Source organism: Rhinatrema bivittatum, chromosome 3 (assembly GCF_901001135.1).
Source record: "Rhinatrema bivittatum chromosome 3, aRhiBiv1.1, whole genome shotgun sequence".
NCBI lineage: Eukaryota > Metazoa > Chordata > Amphibia > Gymnophiona > Rhinatrematidae > Rhinatrema > Rhinatrema bivittatum.
The window spans coordinates 371,571,275-371,592,686 of record NC_042617.1 but is presented as its reverse complement, the minus strand read 5'-3'; the positions used below and the strand labels follow the sequence as shown (position 1 = coordinate 371,592,686).

Here is a 21,412-nt window from a genome sequence, read left to right as displayed (position 1 = left end):
AATTTGTCTATGACAAAACACAAAAGAATAAAAAAGATTCTCACAAAATCATGGTGCTTACCTCTCTTTTCTGTACTCTTTTTTCTTTCAGCTGTCCACTTGCCCGTAAATCCTTCACCTTCTTGTGTAACAAACATTACTTCATTCTTACTCAATGCAATGTCAGTCACAAAAATCTGGCGTCCATACACACATCGACACTGCTTCATGGAACTGCTGGATGACCTCCAGCAGAACACCTGTAAAAATGCATAAACTCAGGATGTGACACATTGGAAGTTAAGTAAATACAGAATGGGATAATACTGTGAAAGGAGTTCAAATCATTTGATGACTGCCACAAATGATCTGAGCAAAGGAAAAAAAAAACAAACTAACATCTTACAGTTCTTCCTTAAAGTGAGAAAAGAACTGCAGGGTTTGCACTTTAGATGTATACCACCCACATTTCAGCTTGGGTTTCAGTCTTGGAGCTTCTGTGTGGGAAGCCCAACAGCAAGGCCAAATAGGAAATTACTGACCTTCTTATTGTGCTTGTCTGTTTCACTCTGCTGTGGTCATGAACCAGCTCTGATTCTAAATGTATCCAAGAAAATTCAGTCTTTTTAAGTTGGTTTTAACCTTTAAAGGGGCAGTAAAAGGGCTGTCTGAAAATTGCTCACCCTTAACCTGGCTAAAGGTATGCATGGTGTTCTAAAATGTGCACGGTTTTAGCCACATTAGGCAGCCTTCCCAAGGGCATGTTTAAGTTGTGGAGAAAAAAAATAAATGCATGTAGATAACATTCTTCAGATCTGTGTGCATTATTTCCATAGGAAAAGTATTTGCAGAAAATGCAGATGCAAATGCCTACACATACTTTGTATCTGTGGTAATTATCAAACAAAAAATGCGTGCATTTTCTCCTGAAAGTTGATGCAAAACCTGCAAGTGCAAAGCATATGCAAACTTAGCACCTGGGCAGGCTGTTTTGAAAATTATCCCCTTTATTATATTTTTACTTTATGTTCTTATTTATGGTTGAAACGTTTTTTTCAACTGAGTGCTGATTCTTCATTTTAGAGAAGATTCTGTCAATTACTTAAAAACTTACCAATTCCATCACACAGTCTATAGTTACTAATGCAATGCTGAATTTATATACTTGCAATTGCAACCAGACTGTCCTAAAAACACAAACATGAAATACCACTAGATGGTGCTCCATGACTACTCAACAAGAGCCCTTTGACTTCCACAGGTATCTTGAGGCTAATTTCTTAGGGAAGACAAATGTAACAGTATTGGTGCTGTCAACAGCATTTGTATAATAGTAAGACCTTAACATCTGAAATTCCAGTAGGACAAAAATTGTACAGTGCAAAGGAATCTATAAAACATCACATTCCTAATGTCAAGAAATGCTTTATTGACATTGGGGTTTAGATCATCCTGTGTCTCTAAAAAGGTCTTCCTCTGCCTTTAAAAGCTAAAGCAGAATGGGGACCCAGTAAGAAGAATGAGAAAATATTCCTGCTGGCCCTAGTTTTCATACTGGGTCAGACCAAGGGTCCATCAAACCCAGCATCCTGTTTCCAACAAAAGCCAAACCAGGCCATAAGAACCTGGCAAGTACCCAAAAACTAAGTCTATCCCATGCTACTGTTGCTAATAATAGCAGTGGCTATTCTCCAAGTCAACTTAATTAATAGCAGGTAATGGACTTCTCCTCCAAGAACTTGTCCAATCCTTTTTTAAACCCAGCTACACTAACTGCACTAACCACATCCTCTGGCAACAAATTCCAGAGTTTAATTGTGTGTTGAGTGAAAAACAACAACTTTCTCCAATTAGTTTTATATGTGCCATATGCTAACTTCATGGAGTGTCCCCTAGTCTATTATCCGAAAGAGTAAATAACCGATTCACATTAACCTGTTCTAGACCTCTCATGAATTTAAACACCTCTATCATATCCCCCCTCAGCTGAAAGTCCTAACCTTTTTTATTTTTAGTTTTTTATTAATTACCTGAGCTCAGCCTATCCCGGCCGAGTACAGAGTCAGTCTCCGGCTAGGGGGGGGGGGGGGAAGAGAGCATATGCCTTCACTGCTGTGCTCAACTTCCTGCACCCTTTTGCCTTTCAGCTGTTTTTAATTTTTAATTTTATTTTATTTTATTTTTTTTACAGCTAAGTCCACGCTAGCAAAAACCAGCTACCGGACCAAGGCACTCATCTGAGGGAAGGATCCAAAGAAATCACCTCAGGAAACTCAACTGAGGGAGGGACCATAAAAGTATCACCACAGGAGAGCAGGGCAATAAGCTTTCTTCTTTTCCCCTTCTATAAAACACTTTTAATGCAATCCCCAGTATGGAGTTGCACGTCCACCATCTGCTGGAGACAGAATACTGGCGGGCTAATGTCAGTGCAGGCGTATATATATACCGTGACGTCAGCTTTGCTCCATCTCCATCTGCTGGTAGACATGCATATCCCACTGCTTGTGGATCCACCTATCCGAATGCTAAGAAATGTTGGAATAGCTAGACATTTAGTAAATATCCCGATGCTATGTCAAAAGACAGTATATGATATTGGTGAAGAGTTCCCACAACAAATCCGAGATACTTACTGTAACCTGATTCTCTTTCTATGTGGGTGTAAGGTTCTTTCACATTCAGAGCTTACAGCTAATCTCCTTGGTTTAGAAAGGATAATAGGGTTTCCAGGGTAAGCACCTTCAACTTTTTTTTTATGAGGTTTTTCATCAATGCCCTCTAGTCTAGGATAGGATGGTATCCCCCAGTTTTCTTTTAGACCAAGAAGTACCTGGAGTAAAAGGACCGCCCTCTTTCCTACATGGGATAAGTGACAATTTTGGCTGGTAAAAAGGGAGGAAATCTCCAACTGTAAATTCCTGGTGCATACAGAAAGTTAGTGTTCTCTTCTCCAATAGGCATAATCTCTATCTAGCATTCTGATATTATCTGAAGTTAAGTCTTAGCCTTCCATCAATGGGGAATTTCTCCCATATGAAGTGCTATATACTCTGAATCCAGTCAAAAACATATCCTTGGCTTTAAGTAGGTAGCCATGTGACCCCAAGTGCTTCTAACTTCACAATGGCAAAGCCTGCAAGTTTTTGGTTGCCAGGGATAAATCGGATTCTGAAAGTGCTCTCTTGGATGGAAAAATTGCTTCTTAGTCTCTTGACTCCAGTAGCTTTTGGGACAAGTAAGTAGTATTGGATACAGCCTTAAGTGTTATATGGTGATCTAGAGCAGTGGTTCTCAATTGATGTGTCAGGACACACTGGTGTGTCGCGAGGTCCTGGGAGGTGTGTCACAGGGCCTGCAGATGGCTGCCTCCTTATCAGCCCGGGTGGGAGTTGGTTGACTTTTCTTGCATTGGGCTTGATGGGAGGCTACTCTCACTTCCTTCTCTTCTTTCTTGGCCCAGTGGGAGGCTGTTTCCTCCTTCACCCAGATCAGAATGAGACATTGTCACCTCCTGCTGTTTTGGGCCTGATGGGATGCAAACTTTATCTTCCCCTGCTGAGTCTGGGAGTGATGCTGCTGATAATCTCTTCACCCTAAGGAGGTTGGGAGAAAGGAGGTTGGGGATGCTGGGAAGATAAATGTGGAACAGAGAGGGAGTGTGGGGGCTGCTGAGCAAGAAGGGGTGGGAAACAGGAGTCGGGAGAGCTGGGTAGACAGGAAGATGGGATGAAGGGGGTAGGGAGAGTCAAGCAGGGGAGAGAGGCAGCACAGGGAAGAGGATGTGGGGTGGCAGGGAAATGAGTGTGAGCGGATGATTGAAAGGGAGTAACTGGGAAAAGTGAAGGATGATGGAGGCATGGAAGGGGAGTGACAGGGTGCAAGAGCCATAATATGTCAGTTTTGGAAACATGCATTTCTTTTATATCTTTGTACTCTGTTTAGTATGGGGAAAATGTATTTCTGTTTCTAGCTCTCCAGTTTTGCACTGCATGCAGAGTGGCTTTTTGAAGTTTCTATTCCAGTTTTTTTCTTTACATTTGTAATTTGTGGTCTTTTATTCTGTATTTGGTAAAGGTCGGATCTGTATGTGTGACTGAAGTGAGGTATTTTCCTAGTAGGTAGGGATTTGTATCAATCTTCTTTGTTGCATTTTCTCATTCTCAATAGGACATACATTGGTGCTGTATTGCTGCCTTTTCTTAGAAAGGGCTATTGCTGTTTGAGTTCTTGGAATTAGTGTTGCAATGGTATGGAAGATTTGCTACACATGTGCTGAGTGGTTTGTTTTTTTTTCAGGTTTTGTATATTACAATGCACCTGGTAGGAAGGGAGTTTTTTGTTTGTTACTGAGACAGCACCAGAATATCTTTTTTATATAGTGAGTTGTATTTGAAATATCCCAGTTCTGTTCTGCATCCATTGTTTGGGGATGGGGGGAGGGGTGAGGGTGGGTTCCTGTGGATGCAGAGTATATGTTTACATTTAGCCCCTTGATGGTCAAGTGTTCAGTGTCCAACAAATCAAAAAAGATGGTTAAACTGGTATATATTCACAAGCGAATCAATATAGCCATCAAGTTTTGTAGGCCCCTTACTCATAGAGTCAGTGATCCACAGCAGACTCTGATGTGGTGTAGGGTCACATTACTTTATTTAATTAACTTTTATGCATTTTTTTATATATATATTTTTGTCAAATTAATAAAATCGATATCCAGAAGTGCTGACGAACTCCAGGCTATAACTTTGGCAACTAACACACTATGTTCTGAAACAGTAATCACAAATCATAGTCATAAACAGATTCCAGCAAAAATACTCATCTCATTTTATGTCCCAGTCCAGACATGATCGTGTTTCGGACCAAAAAAGGTCCTGCCTCAGGGGAATAACTCCTTCCAAACTGCTTATCTGTAACAACCGACAAAGTCATCATTCCATCAGCATATTTCAAAAATGGCTTTTCCTTTATTTTCCCACGGTCTGCATTCAGACTCGCTCAATGGTAACATGGCGACACAATGGAACTTCCTTTAAACTCCCTATACCGGAAATTACATCACCCTCGGTCTCCAAACAGGTCGTCTTTAACCCTTATTTGATCACAAACCAGTCTTCCACCACGTCCGACTCAAAAAGTCAACCCAAGAAATAAGACTTTGACAAAAATGTATATATAAAAAAATGCATAAAAGTTAATTAAATAAAGTAATGTGATCCTACACCACATCAGAGTCTGCTGTGGATCACTGACTCTATGAGTAAGGGGCCTACAAAACTTGATGGCTATATTGATTCGCTTGTGAATATATACCAGTTTAACCATCTTTTTTTTATTTGTTGGATACAAGCAAGGTTACTGGAATACACTTGTGTGTTTGTGGCTGTTGTATGCAAGTGTTCAGTGTGTCACATCTATAAGCATGTGTGTCCCGATAGAAAAAAGGTTGAGAACCACTGATCTAGAGGTCATTCACAGCCTTCCTAAATGTATCTTGAAAAAGAGATTCTCTCCAGTACAAGGTATATCAGCAAGCTTTTCCTGCATGTCTTCATGTAGGTTAGATGTCCATGGCCATGAGAGTCTGCATTTCTCTATAGCCATTACAGAGACTCCCAATGTCCTCTCAAAGGCATTACTTGTCATATCACCACTGTACTTTCATATAATTCAGATTACTTTGTTTTTTGCTTATGTTCATTTTTCCATCATCTCTTGTACTTTATTGTTGTGCCTTTTTAAATAAAAAGTTATTTTAAAAAAAGAAACATTATATGCTAAGCAGATAAAATGCTTTTTACATTCCTCAGCTTGAGTTAACAGTGAACAGAATTTACCCCGATCTTCCTCAGAGAGACAATCTGTGAAATTCTGTGGCTTTTTCAAAATGGTGTATAAGTGCTGGATCATGTAGGTCTGATGGGATGCTATGAAGGATTCTAACATAGGATTCTGATAATGCCTTCTTCCAAAATAGTCCAAGGTCTGGGATCCACACCCTTAGAGTTCAAAGGCATGCTGCTTCTCAGCACTTTTCAAAGTGAACTGAACCCCCTCAGATTGATTGGACAGTTAGGACCAGCTGAATCTCATAGCGGTCTCCATTGCTCTTGGCATCAAATGATAAAAAAAAAAGCACACTAACCACTTCCCTGATCTTTATCTTTATTACAATTTGTTAATCTTTTAAGCCAGAGCCAAAAATTCAAAGATTTTCCTAGAAATCACTGGAAACTTCTGAGTCAGCATCATTAGATGACATCATCTATGTGTGTAATTTTAGTGAACTCTTGCTTTCAAAAGAATTGCCTTTTATTTTAATGGAATATGCTGACACCTTGTGGCCAATGCAGCTTCATTTCCCAAGCAAAAAATTACTATTACTACAATAGATTCTGACCAGAGATTTTAAAAGCTGCCAGTCACAAAAGCATTCAAAGAGATAAACTTTAAATTGAGTGTGCAGGTGCTCATAAGCTGAAATTTTAGATCATGCACACAGTTGTGCGCATATGATTTAAAATATGCCTACCGCGCATGTGCACGCCTAATTTTAAGTGGTTACTCAAGCAAACGTATTTCGCATATCTTCCTTAGGACTTTGTCAGCTTTATCACGTAAAAATACGTGAATTTTAAAACATGTTCGCATGAAGGACATTCCCAGTTTTGCCTAATCTGTCTCAAGGTCATCCAGACCCCTCTAGATCTTCAACTTGCACTCCCACCCCCTCCCCAGTTGACCCAAACCCCTCACTCAATTGTTTTAGGCCTAAATGGATGGAACAGCTTCCCTATGAGGAAAGGCTGACGAGGTTAGGGCTAGTCAGCTTGGAGAAGAGACGGCTGAGGGGGGATATGATAGAGGTATTTAAAACCATGAGAGGTCTTGAACGAGTAGATGTGACTCGGTTATTTTCACTTTCGAATAATAGAAGGACTAGGGGGCAGTCCATGAAGTTAACAAATAGCACATTTAAGACTAATCGGAGAAAATTCTTTTTCACTCAACGCACAATAAAGCTCTGGAATTTGTTTCCAGAGGATGTGGTTAGTGCAGTTAGTGTAGCTGGGTTCAAAAAAGGTTTGGATAAGTTCTTGGAGGAGAAGTCCATTAATGGCTATAAATCAATTTTACTTAGGGAATAGCCACTGCTATTAATTGCATCAGTAGCATGGGATCTTCTTAGTGTTTGGGTAATTGCCAGGTTCTTGTGGCCTGGTTTTGGCCTCTGTTGGAAACAGGATGCTGGGCTTGATGGACCCTTGGTCTGACCCAGCATGGCAATTTCTTATGTTCTTAAATAGAGATTTATGCAGACTTAAACCTCATCAAGAGCAGATGTAAAGATGCGTGGCTAACAGCCCACTGCATGCTGTAGCCACCAGAATTAAAATTCAAATTTATGATTGTAAATTTTGCCCCGCCCTGGAATGTCCCAACATGTTCCAACTCTGCCCCACCCCCTTTTTTTTCTCTCGCGTATGCATATATGCGGATTTTGAAATACGTGCTGTTTACACGTGCCCCACATGTTCCCGTGCTGTTTACACGTGCCCCACACGTGTCCCGTGCCCCACACGTGCCCCACACGTGTCCCGTCAGGGTAATCAACAACCTTTGACAACTCAATAATGTTCTCTCTTTTTTTTTTTTTTTTTTTTTTTTTAAATGAGGCAGGTTTATTTACCTTGGTTTTATTTACCTTGGTCATTCTTTTGTTATCTCAGTGTTAATCTCTCTTTTGCCTTCTCTTCATTCCAAGTTGCATTTTATCCCTGTTTTATTGTAACTGCTACCTTATTCTTCTATCACATGTTAATGTTTTTAAGTTATTAAGTATTTATTCTGTCACACCTTGTTATTTGTAAACCGGCATGATGCGACTCCCATCGCGAATGCCGGTATATAAGAAATTTAAATAAATAAATAAATAAATAAATAAATAAATAAATGTTCGCGTATGTGGGCCTTTTAACTCTAGCAATGTTTTTAAAGTTCACCCCAAAGCCCTTAAACATATTTGTACCTACATTTTTCATCTGTGTTATTCCTTGAGTAACAGACCCTGAGGCAGGAGGCTCTATCAGTTGAAAATTCTACTTGTCACCCCAGCTACATGTCTGGAGTGAAAGAAAACATGTAATCTAAATTAAAGCAATCATGGTCATAATACAGCCTACTGTCAATGAGCATTAATGTTTTTGGAAAGATACTGGAATGGAAATATGAATGTCAATGATTTTTAAAATGTATTTCCAAACTATTATTTCAACTGTAAGTTACAGCAAGCTCTTTGCCAGGTAATGATCACAGGAGTTTACTACAAAGTGAAAAGGTTAAAACTTTAAAAATCTAAAATTAAAAAAAAAAAAAAAAAAAAATTAAAATATTAAAGGGACCATTTTCAAAACCATGTAGGTAGTTTGTAAAGTACTTTTATCTGAGAACTTTGGACCAATCTTAAAGGTAAAATGCACATGTACTTTCCCTTTGAAAATTGCCTAGGGAAGAAGTATCTATAGAGATTTGCATCTGCTTTTTTGCACAAGCTTTTTCCCTGAAAAACAGGGCATATATAGTTTTGAAAATACTTGTTACCTCCACCAACCTAACCTTGCCTCATAGCCCACCTACTTTTCTTAGAGTATTGATCCCTACACAAACTTTAACCTAGGAGAAAGGTGGGCAATTTTCATACAACCTATTTACAAATATAAATGGCTTCTGAAAATTGTCCTTCCCAAAATATTTATTTATTTATCGAGTTTTATATACCGTAGTTCGGTTTCGCCATCACAATCGTTTACAAAATTTCGATGTTTAACAGAGTGTTCAAAAATTCATACACTTGTTAATATATTTATCTTATTCATTATAAACATATCTTGGTTGTAAATTGTACAGGTTAAATTACGTGTTTTGGATTGGGTCTGTATGTTTATATGGGTCGATAGGGAGGGAAGAATATGTGTTTTCTTCTAATGGTATGAATTAAGAAATTATTTAAACAAAAAACAAACACTTACTCTTCCAGCTTGATCCAGGGCTAGTATGCATACTTTCTGACACTCATCTTCTTTAAGATGCTGGGTATCTGTCTTGTATTCAAGAAATCCCCCGGTAATAAGAACTTTCTTCAAGTTCAGCTGTCTTCATGAACAAAAGCAAAAAGATTTAAAAACTTTTATGAAAAGTACCATCTTCAGACACTACAAACCTAAACTAGTTTCAAAAATTAAGGAAGAGACAATAGATTTGGCTAAAATAAAGAAGAAGTTTAGTTTTACCTGTTTTCTTTTTCTTGAATTCTGCTAGACCAGTCCAGACACATGGGTTTATACCATCCTGCCAGCAGATGGCGACCGAGAATTCAACTTTTCCAGTGACATCATCACTCCTTTTAGTAGGGATATAGCATAGTCACTTGTCAGTATGCTTATAACATAACAATGATGTAGAAAAAAAAATACCCCTAAACTTTCTTAACCAAACCCTTTCTCACCCTTTAATAGGACTAGAAGTAAGAAGGAACAGGAACAGCAGCTACCAAAAAGCCAACGGATCGTTCAGACCAGAGTGGAGGAAAAAAATGTACTTATTCTTGCGAATTCCAAAGGTGCTCTTGTATAGACTGACAAAAGCAGTCACAGACATCCTGGGTGCGTCCTGGGCTGATCTAGCAGGATTCAAGTAAAAGAAATTAGCAGGCAAGATTGCATTTCTCTGTCCTTATCATTCTGCTAGACCAATCTAGATGCATGAGAAGTACCCAAGCCCATTCTAACACGAGTGGGAGTATAAAGAGCTGCCCTGAGAACCTCTGCCCCAAAAGCAAAATCCAATTTTGCATGCATATCCAACCTGTAATGCTTCAAGGAATGTAAAGATAATCAAGTGACTATACCTTACAAATATATCTTCCAGAGAGAAGAAAATATTCTCTGCCCATGAAGTAGCCAGAGTCCTTGTCAAATGAGCATGAAGATACTCTGAAATCCAGAATCCTTTCAAAAGATAAAGCAGAATTTCTTACCTGTAACAGAAGTTATCCAAGCACAGAAGGATGTCAGTCCCCACACAGGAGTGACATCATGGGATGAAGCCCAGCACAGAAATCTTATATCAAAGTTTCTAGAACTTTGACTGAGCCTCTGAGCATAACCAGCATTCATTACACCACACATCCACAGGGTCACTTCAGTCTTATAACTTAGAACTGAGGAACGAAAAATGAAAACGATGACCCATGAAGTGTAAACCCAACTCAGAGGGGTGGCAGGTGGATTTCGTGAGGACTGACATCTTGCTGTCCTCCGAGAACAACTGTAAGCAACTCAGCTTTCTCCAAGGATAGGCAGGATGGCAGTCCTCACACAAGCGTGAATCCTTAACTACAGGTTATGCCCAACATAAAAGGAGTCCAACAAAACACCAATATAAGTGCCAACAGGCACAGCAACAACTAGCTTTGTTGGTAACAATCTCAAACAAGTTCCAAAGGACAGACTGGCCGAACCTACTTTCACATCAGCAATCCATCCAAGCAGTAATGAGATATGAAGAAGTGGCTGGAGCTCCACATCACAGCTCTGCAGATCTCCTCCGTGATGACTGCTCACAGGTGGGCCACAGACACTGTCATGGCTCTGACAGAGTGAGCCTTGACATGGCTCCCAAGATGCAATCCTGCCTGGGCATAACAGTCTGCCAGACAATTGGAAAGAGTCTGCTTGGCAACGGTGATCCCCAACCAGTTCTGATCAAAAGAAACAAAATCGTTGGGTGGATTGTCCATGGGCTTTTGTCCGCACCAGAAAGAAGGCTAAGGTTCTTTTGCAGTCCAAACTGTGTAGGGCTCGTTTGTCTTGGTGCAAATAGGGCCTGGAAAAAAATGTTGACAGGATGATAGACTGGTTAAGGTGGAAATCAGACACCATCTTAAGCAGGAACTTAGGGTGCGTGCGCAAGACCATTCTATCTTGAAAACATTTTGTGTAAGGTGAATAAGTCACTAAGGCCTGTAGCTCACTGACTCTGAGTTGACATGACCACCACCAAAAATATAATCTTCCAGGTCAGGTACTTCAGGTCACTGAAGCATAGAAGCTCAAAGTCAGCTTTTATCAGCTGAGCTAAAACCACGTTGAAGTCCCAGGACACAGGGGAGGCTTCAATTGAAGCAGCCCCCACATGAATCGTACATCTATAGGCTATACAGAGATGGGCTTACCTTTTACAACATGGTGATTTAGCCTTCATACCAGTCTCAGACAGGTGTAGAAGATAGTCAAGCAGTTTTTATGTAAAGCAGGAGAAGGAATCAAACCACAGTGAAAATCTCCTCCATTTCAATGCATAGGACTTTCTAGTGGAAGGCTTCCTAGAAGCCACCAGAATCTGAGACATCTTCTGAGAGATCAAGAGGTTGTAGGATCATCCTCTCAACAACTAGGCTGTGAGCGACAGGGCCTGGAGGTTGGGATGCCACAACCTGCCCTGATCTTGAGAGATGAGATCTGGGGAAGACCCCAGTCTGATCAGTTTCCTGATGGGCATCTCCTGGAGGAATGGGAAGCAGACCTGTCTCAGCCAATGAGCGGCTATGAGGATTATAGTCCCTTTGTTCTCTCTAAGGTTCAACAAAGTCTTTGATACCAGTGGATTTGGATTAGGATACGCATACAGAAGGCCCTCGCCCCAATAGCATGGTTTCTGTGTGATCTGTATAGGGAGCAGAACTGAGAGACATTCCTGTTCCAAGGCACCGCAAACAGATGCACCTCCAGGCCTCCACACAAGCAGAACATTCATGGGGTCTCAAGGAACGACTCAGCCTGTCCGCAAATGCATTCTCTGTACCAGCCAGAAACACATCTCTTGGGAAAGGCACCATGACCATATCTGAACTGCTTCCCAACACAGAAGGTACGAGCCCATAACCCTCTGATTGTTGACATAACACATAGCCACCTGGCTGTCTGATAGTATCAACACAATTTTGTTGGACAGCTGATCTCTGAAAGCCCATATAGTGTACCTGATCGCCCAGAGCTCCAGGAAGTTGATTTGGCACATCTGTTCCTGGGCAAACTAGCCCAGGGTAGACACATCCAAGGTGAGGACAATTTTTATCCCAGAACTTTGGAATGGGATTTCCTATTACAGACTGGAATCTACCTGCCCCAGTACAAAGAGTCCCAGAGAGACGGGGTGACTTGGATGCACTGGCACCAGGTCACCGAGTGACCTGGTGCCAGTGAGCCTGACTTCAGTGCGGGGAAAAATAGTGGAAACTATTTTCAAGATCAAAATCGTAGAGCATATAGAAAGACATGATTTAATGTGACACAGTCAACATGGATTTACCCAAGGGAAGTCTTGCCTAACAAATCTGCTTCATTTTTTTGAAGGGGTTAATAAACATGTGGATGGGGGTGAGCCGGTAGGCGTAGTGTATTTGGATTTTCAGAGGGCGTTTGACAAGGTCCCTCATGAGAGGCTTCTACGAAAACTGGGGAGTCATGGGATGGGAGGTGATGTCCTTTCATGGATTACAAACTGGTTAAAAGACAGGAAACAGAGAGTAGGATTAAATGGTCAATTTTCTCAGTGGAAAAGGGTACTTGTACCGGTGCTTTTCAATTTTCTCAGTGGAAAAGGGTACTTGGACCGGTGCTTTTCAATATATATATATATATGATCTGGAAAGGAATACGACGAGTGAGGTTATCAAATTTGCGGATGATACAAAACTATTCAGATTAGTTAAATCACAAGCAGACTGTGATACAGTACAGGAGGACCTTGCAAGACTGGAAGATTGGGCATCCAAATGGCAGATGAAATTTAATGTGGACAAGTGCAAGGTGTTGCATACAGGGAAAAATAACCCTTGCTGTAGGTACACGATGTTAGGTTCCATATTAGGAGCTACCACCCAGGAAAAAGACCTAGGCATCATAGTGGATAATACTTTAAAAAATAGTCAGCTCAGTGTGCTGCAGCAGTCAAAAAAGCAAATAGAATGTTAAGAATTATTAGGAAGGGAATGGTTAATAGAACGGAAAATGTCATAATGCCTCTTTATCGCTCCATGGTAAGACCGCACCTTGAATACTGTGTACAATTCTGGTCGCCGCATCTCAAAAAAGATATGGTAGCGATGGAAAGGGTACAGAGAGGGGCAACAAAGGTGATGGAGGGGATGGAACAGCTCCCCTGTGAGGAAAGGCTGAAGAGGTTAGGGCTGTTCAGCCTGGAGAAGAGACGGCTGAGGGGGGATATGATATAGGTTTTTAAGATCATGAGAGGTCTTGAACGAGTAGATGTGACTCGGTTATTTACACTTTCGAATAATAGAAGGACTAAGGGGCATACCATGAAGTTAGCAAGTAGCACATTTAAGACTAATTGGAGAAAATTCTTTTTCACTCAACGCACAATAAAGGTCTGGAATTTGTTGCCAGAGGATGTGGTTAGTGCAATTAGTGTAGCTGGGTTCAAAAAAGGTTTGGATAAGTTCTTGGAGGAGAAGTCCATTAATGGCTATTAATCAATTATAGTTAGGGAATAGCCACTGCTATTAATTGCATCAGTAGCATGGGATCTTCTTGGTGTTTGGGTGATTTCCAGGTTCCTGTGGCCTGGTTTTGGCCTCTGTTGGAGGCAGGATGCTGGGCTTGATGGTCCCTTGGTCTGACCCAGCATGGCAATTTCTTATGTTCTTATGATTGTAGTGTCCAATGGGCTCTCCCCGCATACACAACCGTGCCCAAGGTGTGACATATACTATTGCAGCCATGTGGCCCAACAGCCTCAACATGTGTCACACTGAGACCTGTTTGCTCTCTTTAATCTCCACCACGATGATCATCAAATTGATGGCCCTTTGTCATGGTAGAAAGGCCTAAGCCTGAGCTGTGTCTAGCAGGGCTCCTATGAAGTCCAGTTGCAGTGACGAGTTGAGATGGGACTTGAGGTAGTTGATAAGCCCTAGTGACTCCAACACCCGGATGGTTAAATGCATGGACTCTTCGGCCCCTGCCAGAGAGGTGCTCTTGACCAGCCCATCATCCAGTAAGGGAAACTTGAACTCCCATTTGGCAAAAGTGCGTCGCCAACATGGCTAGGCACTTCATAGACACATGTGGGGTTCACGCTAGTCCAAACAGCAAAATGCAGTACTGGAAGTGCTGTTTTCCCACCACGAATCTGAGATACTTTCTATAACCCTGGAAGATCTTGAGATGAAGGTACGCGTCCTTCAGATCGAGGGAACATAGCTAGTCCGCCACATTTTTTTTTTTTTAAACAAGGGGATCACAGTGCCCAGGAAAACCATCCTGAACTTTTCCCCATTTGAGAAAACTTCAGGGCTCTTAGATCTAGGATGGAATGAGTACTCCTATTTTCTTTAGGATCAGGAAGTACCAAGAGTAGAATCCCCACCCTCTTTGCCCTGGTGGAATGGATGACCACTCTAGCCATTAAGAGAGAGGAGAGTTCCATGAAGAGTAAATGCTGATGTGCTATCAGCCCCCAATATGGACTTGAAGGGGGGGGGGGCAATTTGGCAGGGTACTCAAAACATTTAATTTGTACCCTCCACGGACAATAAATAGAACCCATTGGTCGGAGGTTACACTGAGCCATCGTGTTTTGACTGGATGTCAGGGAGCATAGCAGAGTCTACCGAGCAGCCTCCCCCCAGTAAAGTGGACTCTGCTATACTCCCTGACATCCAGTCAAAACAACATCCTGGGATCTGACTGGGGTGCCAGCTGGGACTCTGGAGCCCTCTGATGCCTGGGATGGCTGCAAGGGACTTGCTGCTGTTGACAGGATCGAAGAGACTAAGGATAGTATCTCCCTGGTCGGAAGAAGGACTTCCTCTGGCCAGATCTCGAAGGCCTCCTAGCAGAGGACGGGTCCTGAGTGCCAGCAAGAGCTGCTGAAGTATCGCATGGTGCTCCTGCATCTGAGCCACCACGTCCTTCACTTTATCTCCAAAACGAGTCTCTCCAGTACACAGCTCGTCAGCAAATTGCTCCTGCACATCCCAACGGAGATAGGTTGCCCTCAGCCAGGTGAGTCGGCAGGCACCGATCCCAGTGGCAGAGACCCTCAATGCCATCTCAAAAACATTGTAGGTTGACCAGACCCCATGTTTTCTGCATGCCAGACTCTTATGCAGCAGCAATTGGAGTGTGTCCAACTGCTGTTGAGACAATTGTTTGGCCACATCCTACACCTGCTTCCAGATGTACTGCATGTATTGGTTCATGTAGAGCTGGTAGGTCGTTATGCTGGCAATAAGCATGGCCCTCTGATCCTTCCCCGCAGGTGTCAAGAAATGGATCCAAGTGCACTTGGCCTTTTTAAGAAAGGATTCGACTAACAAGGATTGGTGCGGTAGCTGACGCTTGTCAAATCAGAGAGCCTTCTGGACGAAATACAATGCATCCGCCTTCCAATTAACAAAAGGAACTGAGAGAGTGTTCCCACATCCTCATTAACAACTTCACAAAGATCTTGTGCACTGGGACAGCTACGATTTCCTTGGGTGGCTCCACATACTGGAGGATATCCAGCATTCTGTGCCAAGTATCCTCCTCAGTCTGCAACTGAAATGGGATGATCTCTGCCATCACCCTGACAAATCCTGTGAAGGAGGCATCTTCCAGAGGAGACTTCCTTCTAACGGCAGGAGGAGACCATCAATGTGTTGTCAGAGACATTGGAGTCACCATCCTCCAAGGGATCATATGTGCCCTGGTCCTCAAAAGGCAGGGTCGGGGCCCTAGGCACTTGGCTACCGGTCAGTGATATGGGTACTGACTCAAATGGCCATGGAGGCTTGGACCCAGTGTTGCTCTGCTCCCTGGAAAGGTTTCCACTTCTTCGGTACCGAGGACCAACACTGGATCTATTTGTGGCGCCCCCAATGCTCCCCCTGAGAATAGACACAGGAGGCATCGGTAACACTCCAATGAGTGCATGCAGCAGCTCAGAATGGACAGTACCAGTCCTGGTGCATTCAGTGCCCTGACACTTAGGTTCTGCACTACCTTTTCCATGGCTGACTACATGTGCCTCTCCAGCTACTCGTTGAAGACCAACAGGGATCCTAGAGTTGTAGCCACATTCTCTTTGAAACCGAGAGGAGGATCAATGGTGGGCATCAGAGTCAGAGTCAATGGAGACTGTCACATACCCCAGGTATCGATGGAGGCTTGGTGCTCCTCACCACAGGAAGCTTTGAGGGCATCCCCTTGCCCGACACCATGCACTGACAGAGACCAATGCCAATGCTTCCTCAGCTTCCCTCTGTGCTCAGATCAGTCCTTCCCCAGTGCAGGGGCCGAAGACATCAAACCAAATGTCTTCGACCTGGAAGAGGCAGACAATGGCCTGTCTCTGGTGTCTGTGGCAGTCAGTCACCGTCACTGATGGAACTGACGAGTCCACTGATGTCTATGGTTTGGTGTCCATTAGTGTGGCTCTGTGTCTCCTTGACGCTGCAGCCTCCAATGCCAGTGCCGATAGGCCGGCCTTCTCTTACCCGAAGAGTCATGCCATCTTATAGAGCTGGATCGTATGCTCTTTTAGGGTCATCTGGTTGCATTTGCTGCAATCTCAGATGTTGTGCACTGCCCACAGGCAAAGGATACATTGATCATGGGGGTCCTGATCAACATATTCCTTGAGCACAGAGGGCATGGCTTAAACCCAGACAAGAACATGCCGACCTGAAATTAAAGGGATGCAAAAAAAAAAAAAAAAATCCCCCAAACTCTATGGCGGCAGCGGCCTATGATGGCTGGCAAGCACCAAAGACACCACTGACTGGGGGGGGGGGGGGGGGGGGGGTAATAAGGACTACAACAGAAAACTTACTTTAAAATGCTGAGAAATCTGACAAAGGGGGAGAACCTAGAGGACCCTGCATTGATAATACGAGTACAAAGAGGAAAAAACCCATGAAAACATGAAAAAAAGATACTTCAAAGAAGTTTAATAAAATAAGAGAGACTCAATGCCACAACTGAGGGGACCCTGTGTAGATGTGTGGTATAATGCATGCTGGGCATGCATTATACCACACATCTACACATCTACATCCAGAAACTTTGACATAAATTGTCCTTGCTGAGCTCCATCCAATAATGTCACCCTTGTGTGAGGACTGCCATCCTGCTTGTCTTCGGAAAAACTGAAGAGCTTGCCTCCTTAATCCACCAGGCCTAACTCTGTATTGGCGCCCTCAATACTGTCCATAAGGGCTACATCTGACCTCAGGGAACCCGATGGCATCCGGCCCTGTTTTGGAGCTGGACCTATTCATGAGTGAGCGAAGCGTACGCCGTGACGTCATGCACTTCGCTGGCTAGAGCACCCAAATCGACGGGCGCTCAAGCCAATGAAAGCACATGAATGCACGTGCGTGACGTCACGGCGTACATCATGCACACCCGTCCATGTGCTTTCATTGGCTTGAGCGCCTGTGCACTACGGGCGTGCGTTCGTCAGTCTTCGCCGGCAGGGGCCGCTTTCGCCGCCGGCTGCCCCCTCCGGAGGACAGCAGAGAAGGCTGAAAGGGCTGAAAAAGAAACAAAAAGTAAGTTGGTTACACTTATTCACATATTTTACATGTCGAGTCGCTTCGGGAGGAGGGGATTTTAGGTTTTCTTTTGGGGGAAAGTTTGCCGTCTACCATTACCCCTGCCTCTAACGCAGGGGTAGGGGTAGGCGGTAAATTAGCAGGTTAAACGCGCGGCTAAACTGCAGGTTAAAAAGGCGATAGTCGGGGGGCGCGTTACTGAATGGGGGGGGGGAGAATAGCTAATCCGATCGTTTACATCTCATATACATGCCGTGGGTGGAAAGGGGTACCCTTTGATTTAAAGAAGCGGTAAGGATGGGTTAAAAGGGATAGTGAATCGCGGGTTGGGCTAACACGGCCAAATTGTGAGTAGAAAGCGGGTTAGAAGCAGGGTAACTGCGGCTGCACTTTACTGTTTCGGCCTGAATGAGAGCTAGTGTGGGAAACAGATAAGCATGGGGGGTAACGGGGAACTGGATTCAAAACAGCAACCAACAAAGGCCCTGACTTTTATGGTCTGGGAAACATAAGCATGGTGTAACCTACACGGCACAATACAAACTACCATAAGCTTACTGGGCAGACTGGATGGAACATTTGGTCCTTTTCTGCTGTCATTTCTATGTTCTATATTTTTATGTTTAATGATTCCTAAAGGGTCAGTTCCACCATTATTAAAAGGTGTATTATCTTCCATCTAAAGATATGTCCCAACATTATTAAAACTTCCAATGTTTCTTTGGAGCTAAATACTATAGCAGAGGTGGCCAACTCCGGTATTCAAAGTCACAAACAGGCCTGGTTTTCAGCATATCTGCAATAAATATGCACAAGATAAATTTGGAGAAGACGTGTGAGGGGCTCCTGTGAAAAATGATGGTATTACTGCTATTTTATTGTTCCATCTATTTGCAATATGCCAATAAATATGTTTAAATCATAACAAGAGATTGCTGCCACCTGAATCATCACAGACTTGAGGACTAATCCCTTAACCAGAACCTCCTAGAAAAAGGTGACAATATCTGAAAAGTCTGCCTGCGAGGACAATAGTGAATGAGCTTTGCAACAATGCTCAATCACCAGACCTGTTCATAAACCAGAAAGCACAAGTTCTTATGGGCCTTTAAGAGGGTAGAAATCACCGCTGTTGAATATCCCTTCCCTGCTCAGAAGCCTCACAAGGGCTAAACCGTAGGACAAATTGAAGTTGGGTCCTCTGTCAGAACTGGGCCTTGGCACAAGAAACCGTGACTGCAAGTAAGACAGAAAGAGACACCAGCCTTTAGTCTCATTAGATTCACACATCAGTCTTCTGGGCCAAGCTGGAACTAACAGAATCACCGTCTACCAGTGATGCTTTACCCTCCTTATTGTCCTACATACCAGTGGCTAAGCAGGGTACACATACAGACATTTGTTCCTTGGCCAAGGCTGGAATACTGCATCAATTCTGCTGAAACCCCATTCCTTCTTGCAGTTGAAGAAATTGTTGACCTTTTAGTTCTTGCATGTCACCATATCATCGGGATGCCCTGATGGTTCACTACCAGCAGAAAATGCCCAACTAGACCTGGATATCTGTAAGTCCAATAGCCCTTCCAGAGGCTTCCTCCAATGGAGAAACACCAACCTTTTTCTGCCGCAGTGCTTCTTTGCCTCAGTGCAGTCCTGTCTGAAGCCAGCCAAAATGGAGCAATTAAAAGCTACCTGCAAATTGCTTCAGTGTTTGCTCTCTCATTTTCTTTTTGTCTTTTTAAACTTTTAGCCTCAGAAGCTACCAACAGGCCAGCAAAAATAGGTCAGAGGTGAGGCAGGCCAATACCAGTTTGGGGGGGGGGGGGGAGCCAAAAAACCCACAAAGGCAAACACAAAAAAAAAAAAAGGAAAGGAGACAATCACAAAACATCCTCTCCTGCACGTCCGCCCCTCCCCCGCAACCAGACCCAAAGGCAATAGGGAGCTAACCTAGAACCCACTCAACTAGGGAAAATCATTTGCCCTAAAAAATAAAAATAAAAAAATAAAAAGATGCTCACTCCACCAGGGAAGTCCATCCTCAGACTGGGCCCCGTTAGTGGATTCAAATCTATATTATCAGGGGTAGGCAAAACCCACCAGATCCCGGGACAAGGATTCTGCTGTACCAGACCAGAATGTGTCCATCATCTGCAAAAAACAAAGAATACTAGCAAATGACACTGCAGTACCACTACTAATAGCAGCGATGTTGTCAGTGGAAAGTTGTATTCTCTGTCGCCATCTGCTGGCTGGGCGATATAAACACACATTCGGACTGGGTCTAGCAGGATAAGAAGTATGCTGTTCTGTTCCAAATGCATTCAGAATTAATTTGAAATTCTACAGGAGTAACCAATGCTGCTTACTGAGGTATTACAGAACATCTCATGAAACATTCCACAGTAACTCTTTTTCAAACTGAGTTAGGATGAAAAATGGGAAATGTTTACGCCAAATTCATCAGTATCCACAGGCCTAAAATTTCAGGGTCACTGCAACTTCCACAAAGAAATCATTTTGCATTATGTGTTGAAAAGACGAGTGCTTGCTTCCATTTACTTGTAATTCTAAATTGCATTCTTCTGGCATCCCTGTTCTTATTAGATAGCTAATTTTAAATATTTTGTCACCATTACCACAAATGATGGCTTCTGGAAGGGATCAAAATGATACTTTAGATGTACAAAATACTCCCAAAATGACCTGCTCCCCTTTTAATAGGATGATTCTTACATTTACACATGGAGGAGGAGGGATTTAAAATATTGCTTCAAATTATTCCTACAGTAATAGAATTCAGTCTAGCAAGCATGGTACAAAAATTCAATTCAAATAAAAATCTTTCATAGCCTAATGCTGCCCACCTTTCATAGAATTGCTCAGTGTGTTTGTTTGGAATTTGCCGTATATTAATCTTTTACTACTACTAATCATTTTAAAGCGCTACTAGACATACACAGCGCTGTAAGAAGACAATCCCTACTCCATGCATTTTACAATCTACTTTATCCCCCAACTTGGTGATACATAAACACAACCACCACTAAAAAAGCACTACTAAAATGCCCACAAAAGGAAAATTGGTTCCTACCTGCTAATTTTCATTCCTGTAATACCACAGATCAGTCAAGGCTCCTGGGTTTTGTTTCCCTGCCAGCATATTAAGACAGACAAGAAAAGCTGCCTCTTGCAGTCCCTCAGTATGACCTGTACCCAAGCCATGAGGAGACTAACAATAAATGAGACCCTCAACCCCCTTCAATGAGCAGCAGGGAGGTGGAGCCTCTATCGAAAACTCATTTCAACAACATTAAGCAGAAGATGATGTAACCAAACTGCCATGACGAGTGGGCGGGGTTCTGGACTGATCTGGGGTATTCCAAGAATGAAAATTAGTGGGTGAAAACAAATATTTTCCTTTCCTGTTCATACCCCAAATCAGTCCAGACTCCTGGGATGTACCCAAGTTTCCCTATGTTGGGCAGCAATGTGATACTCCTACTTGCAATACACTCTCTCCGGAGTCCGTATCTCGGACATCCAATTGGTAACTTCTGGCGAAAATGTGTAAAGACTTCCAAGTAGTCGCCCAACAGATTTCCTGTGGCAAAATCACCAGCTGACACTCGGCCCATAGGGTTGCCAGTGCCGAAGTCAAGAGAGCATTTAAACCCTCCAAGCACTGGACAACCTCTGCAAATGAAAACTGAGCCGATCGCGTTTTACAGCAACACATATTAAAAACATAAGAACATAAGAAATTGCCATGCTGGATCAGACCAAGGGTCCATCAAGCCCAGCATC

The 21,412-nt window shown here is 42.8% G+C and overlaps 1 protein-coding gene across 2 annotated transcripts in view; it reads right to left on the bottom strand.

Moving 5' to 3' along the window:
- Nucleotides 1-21,412, bottom strand: part of IBTK (inhibitor of Bruton tyrosine kinase) — a 263,811-nt gene that overhangs the window by 167,601 nt on the left and 74,798 nt on the right. For both annotated transcript variants that reach the window (XM_029595548.1, XM_029595549.1), the window contains exons 9-10: nucleotides 9,012-9,135; nucleotides 62-239 (exon numbers count right to left, since the gene is read on the bottom strand). In XM_029595548.1, the coding sequence (XP_029451408.1) occupies nucleotides 62-239; nucleotides 9,012-9,135 (302 nt within the window). The remainder of the gene's footprint in view (nucleotides 1-61; nucleotides 240-9,011; nucleotides 9,136-21,412) is intronic.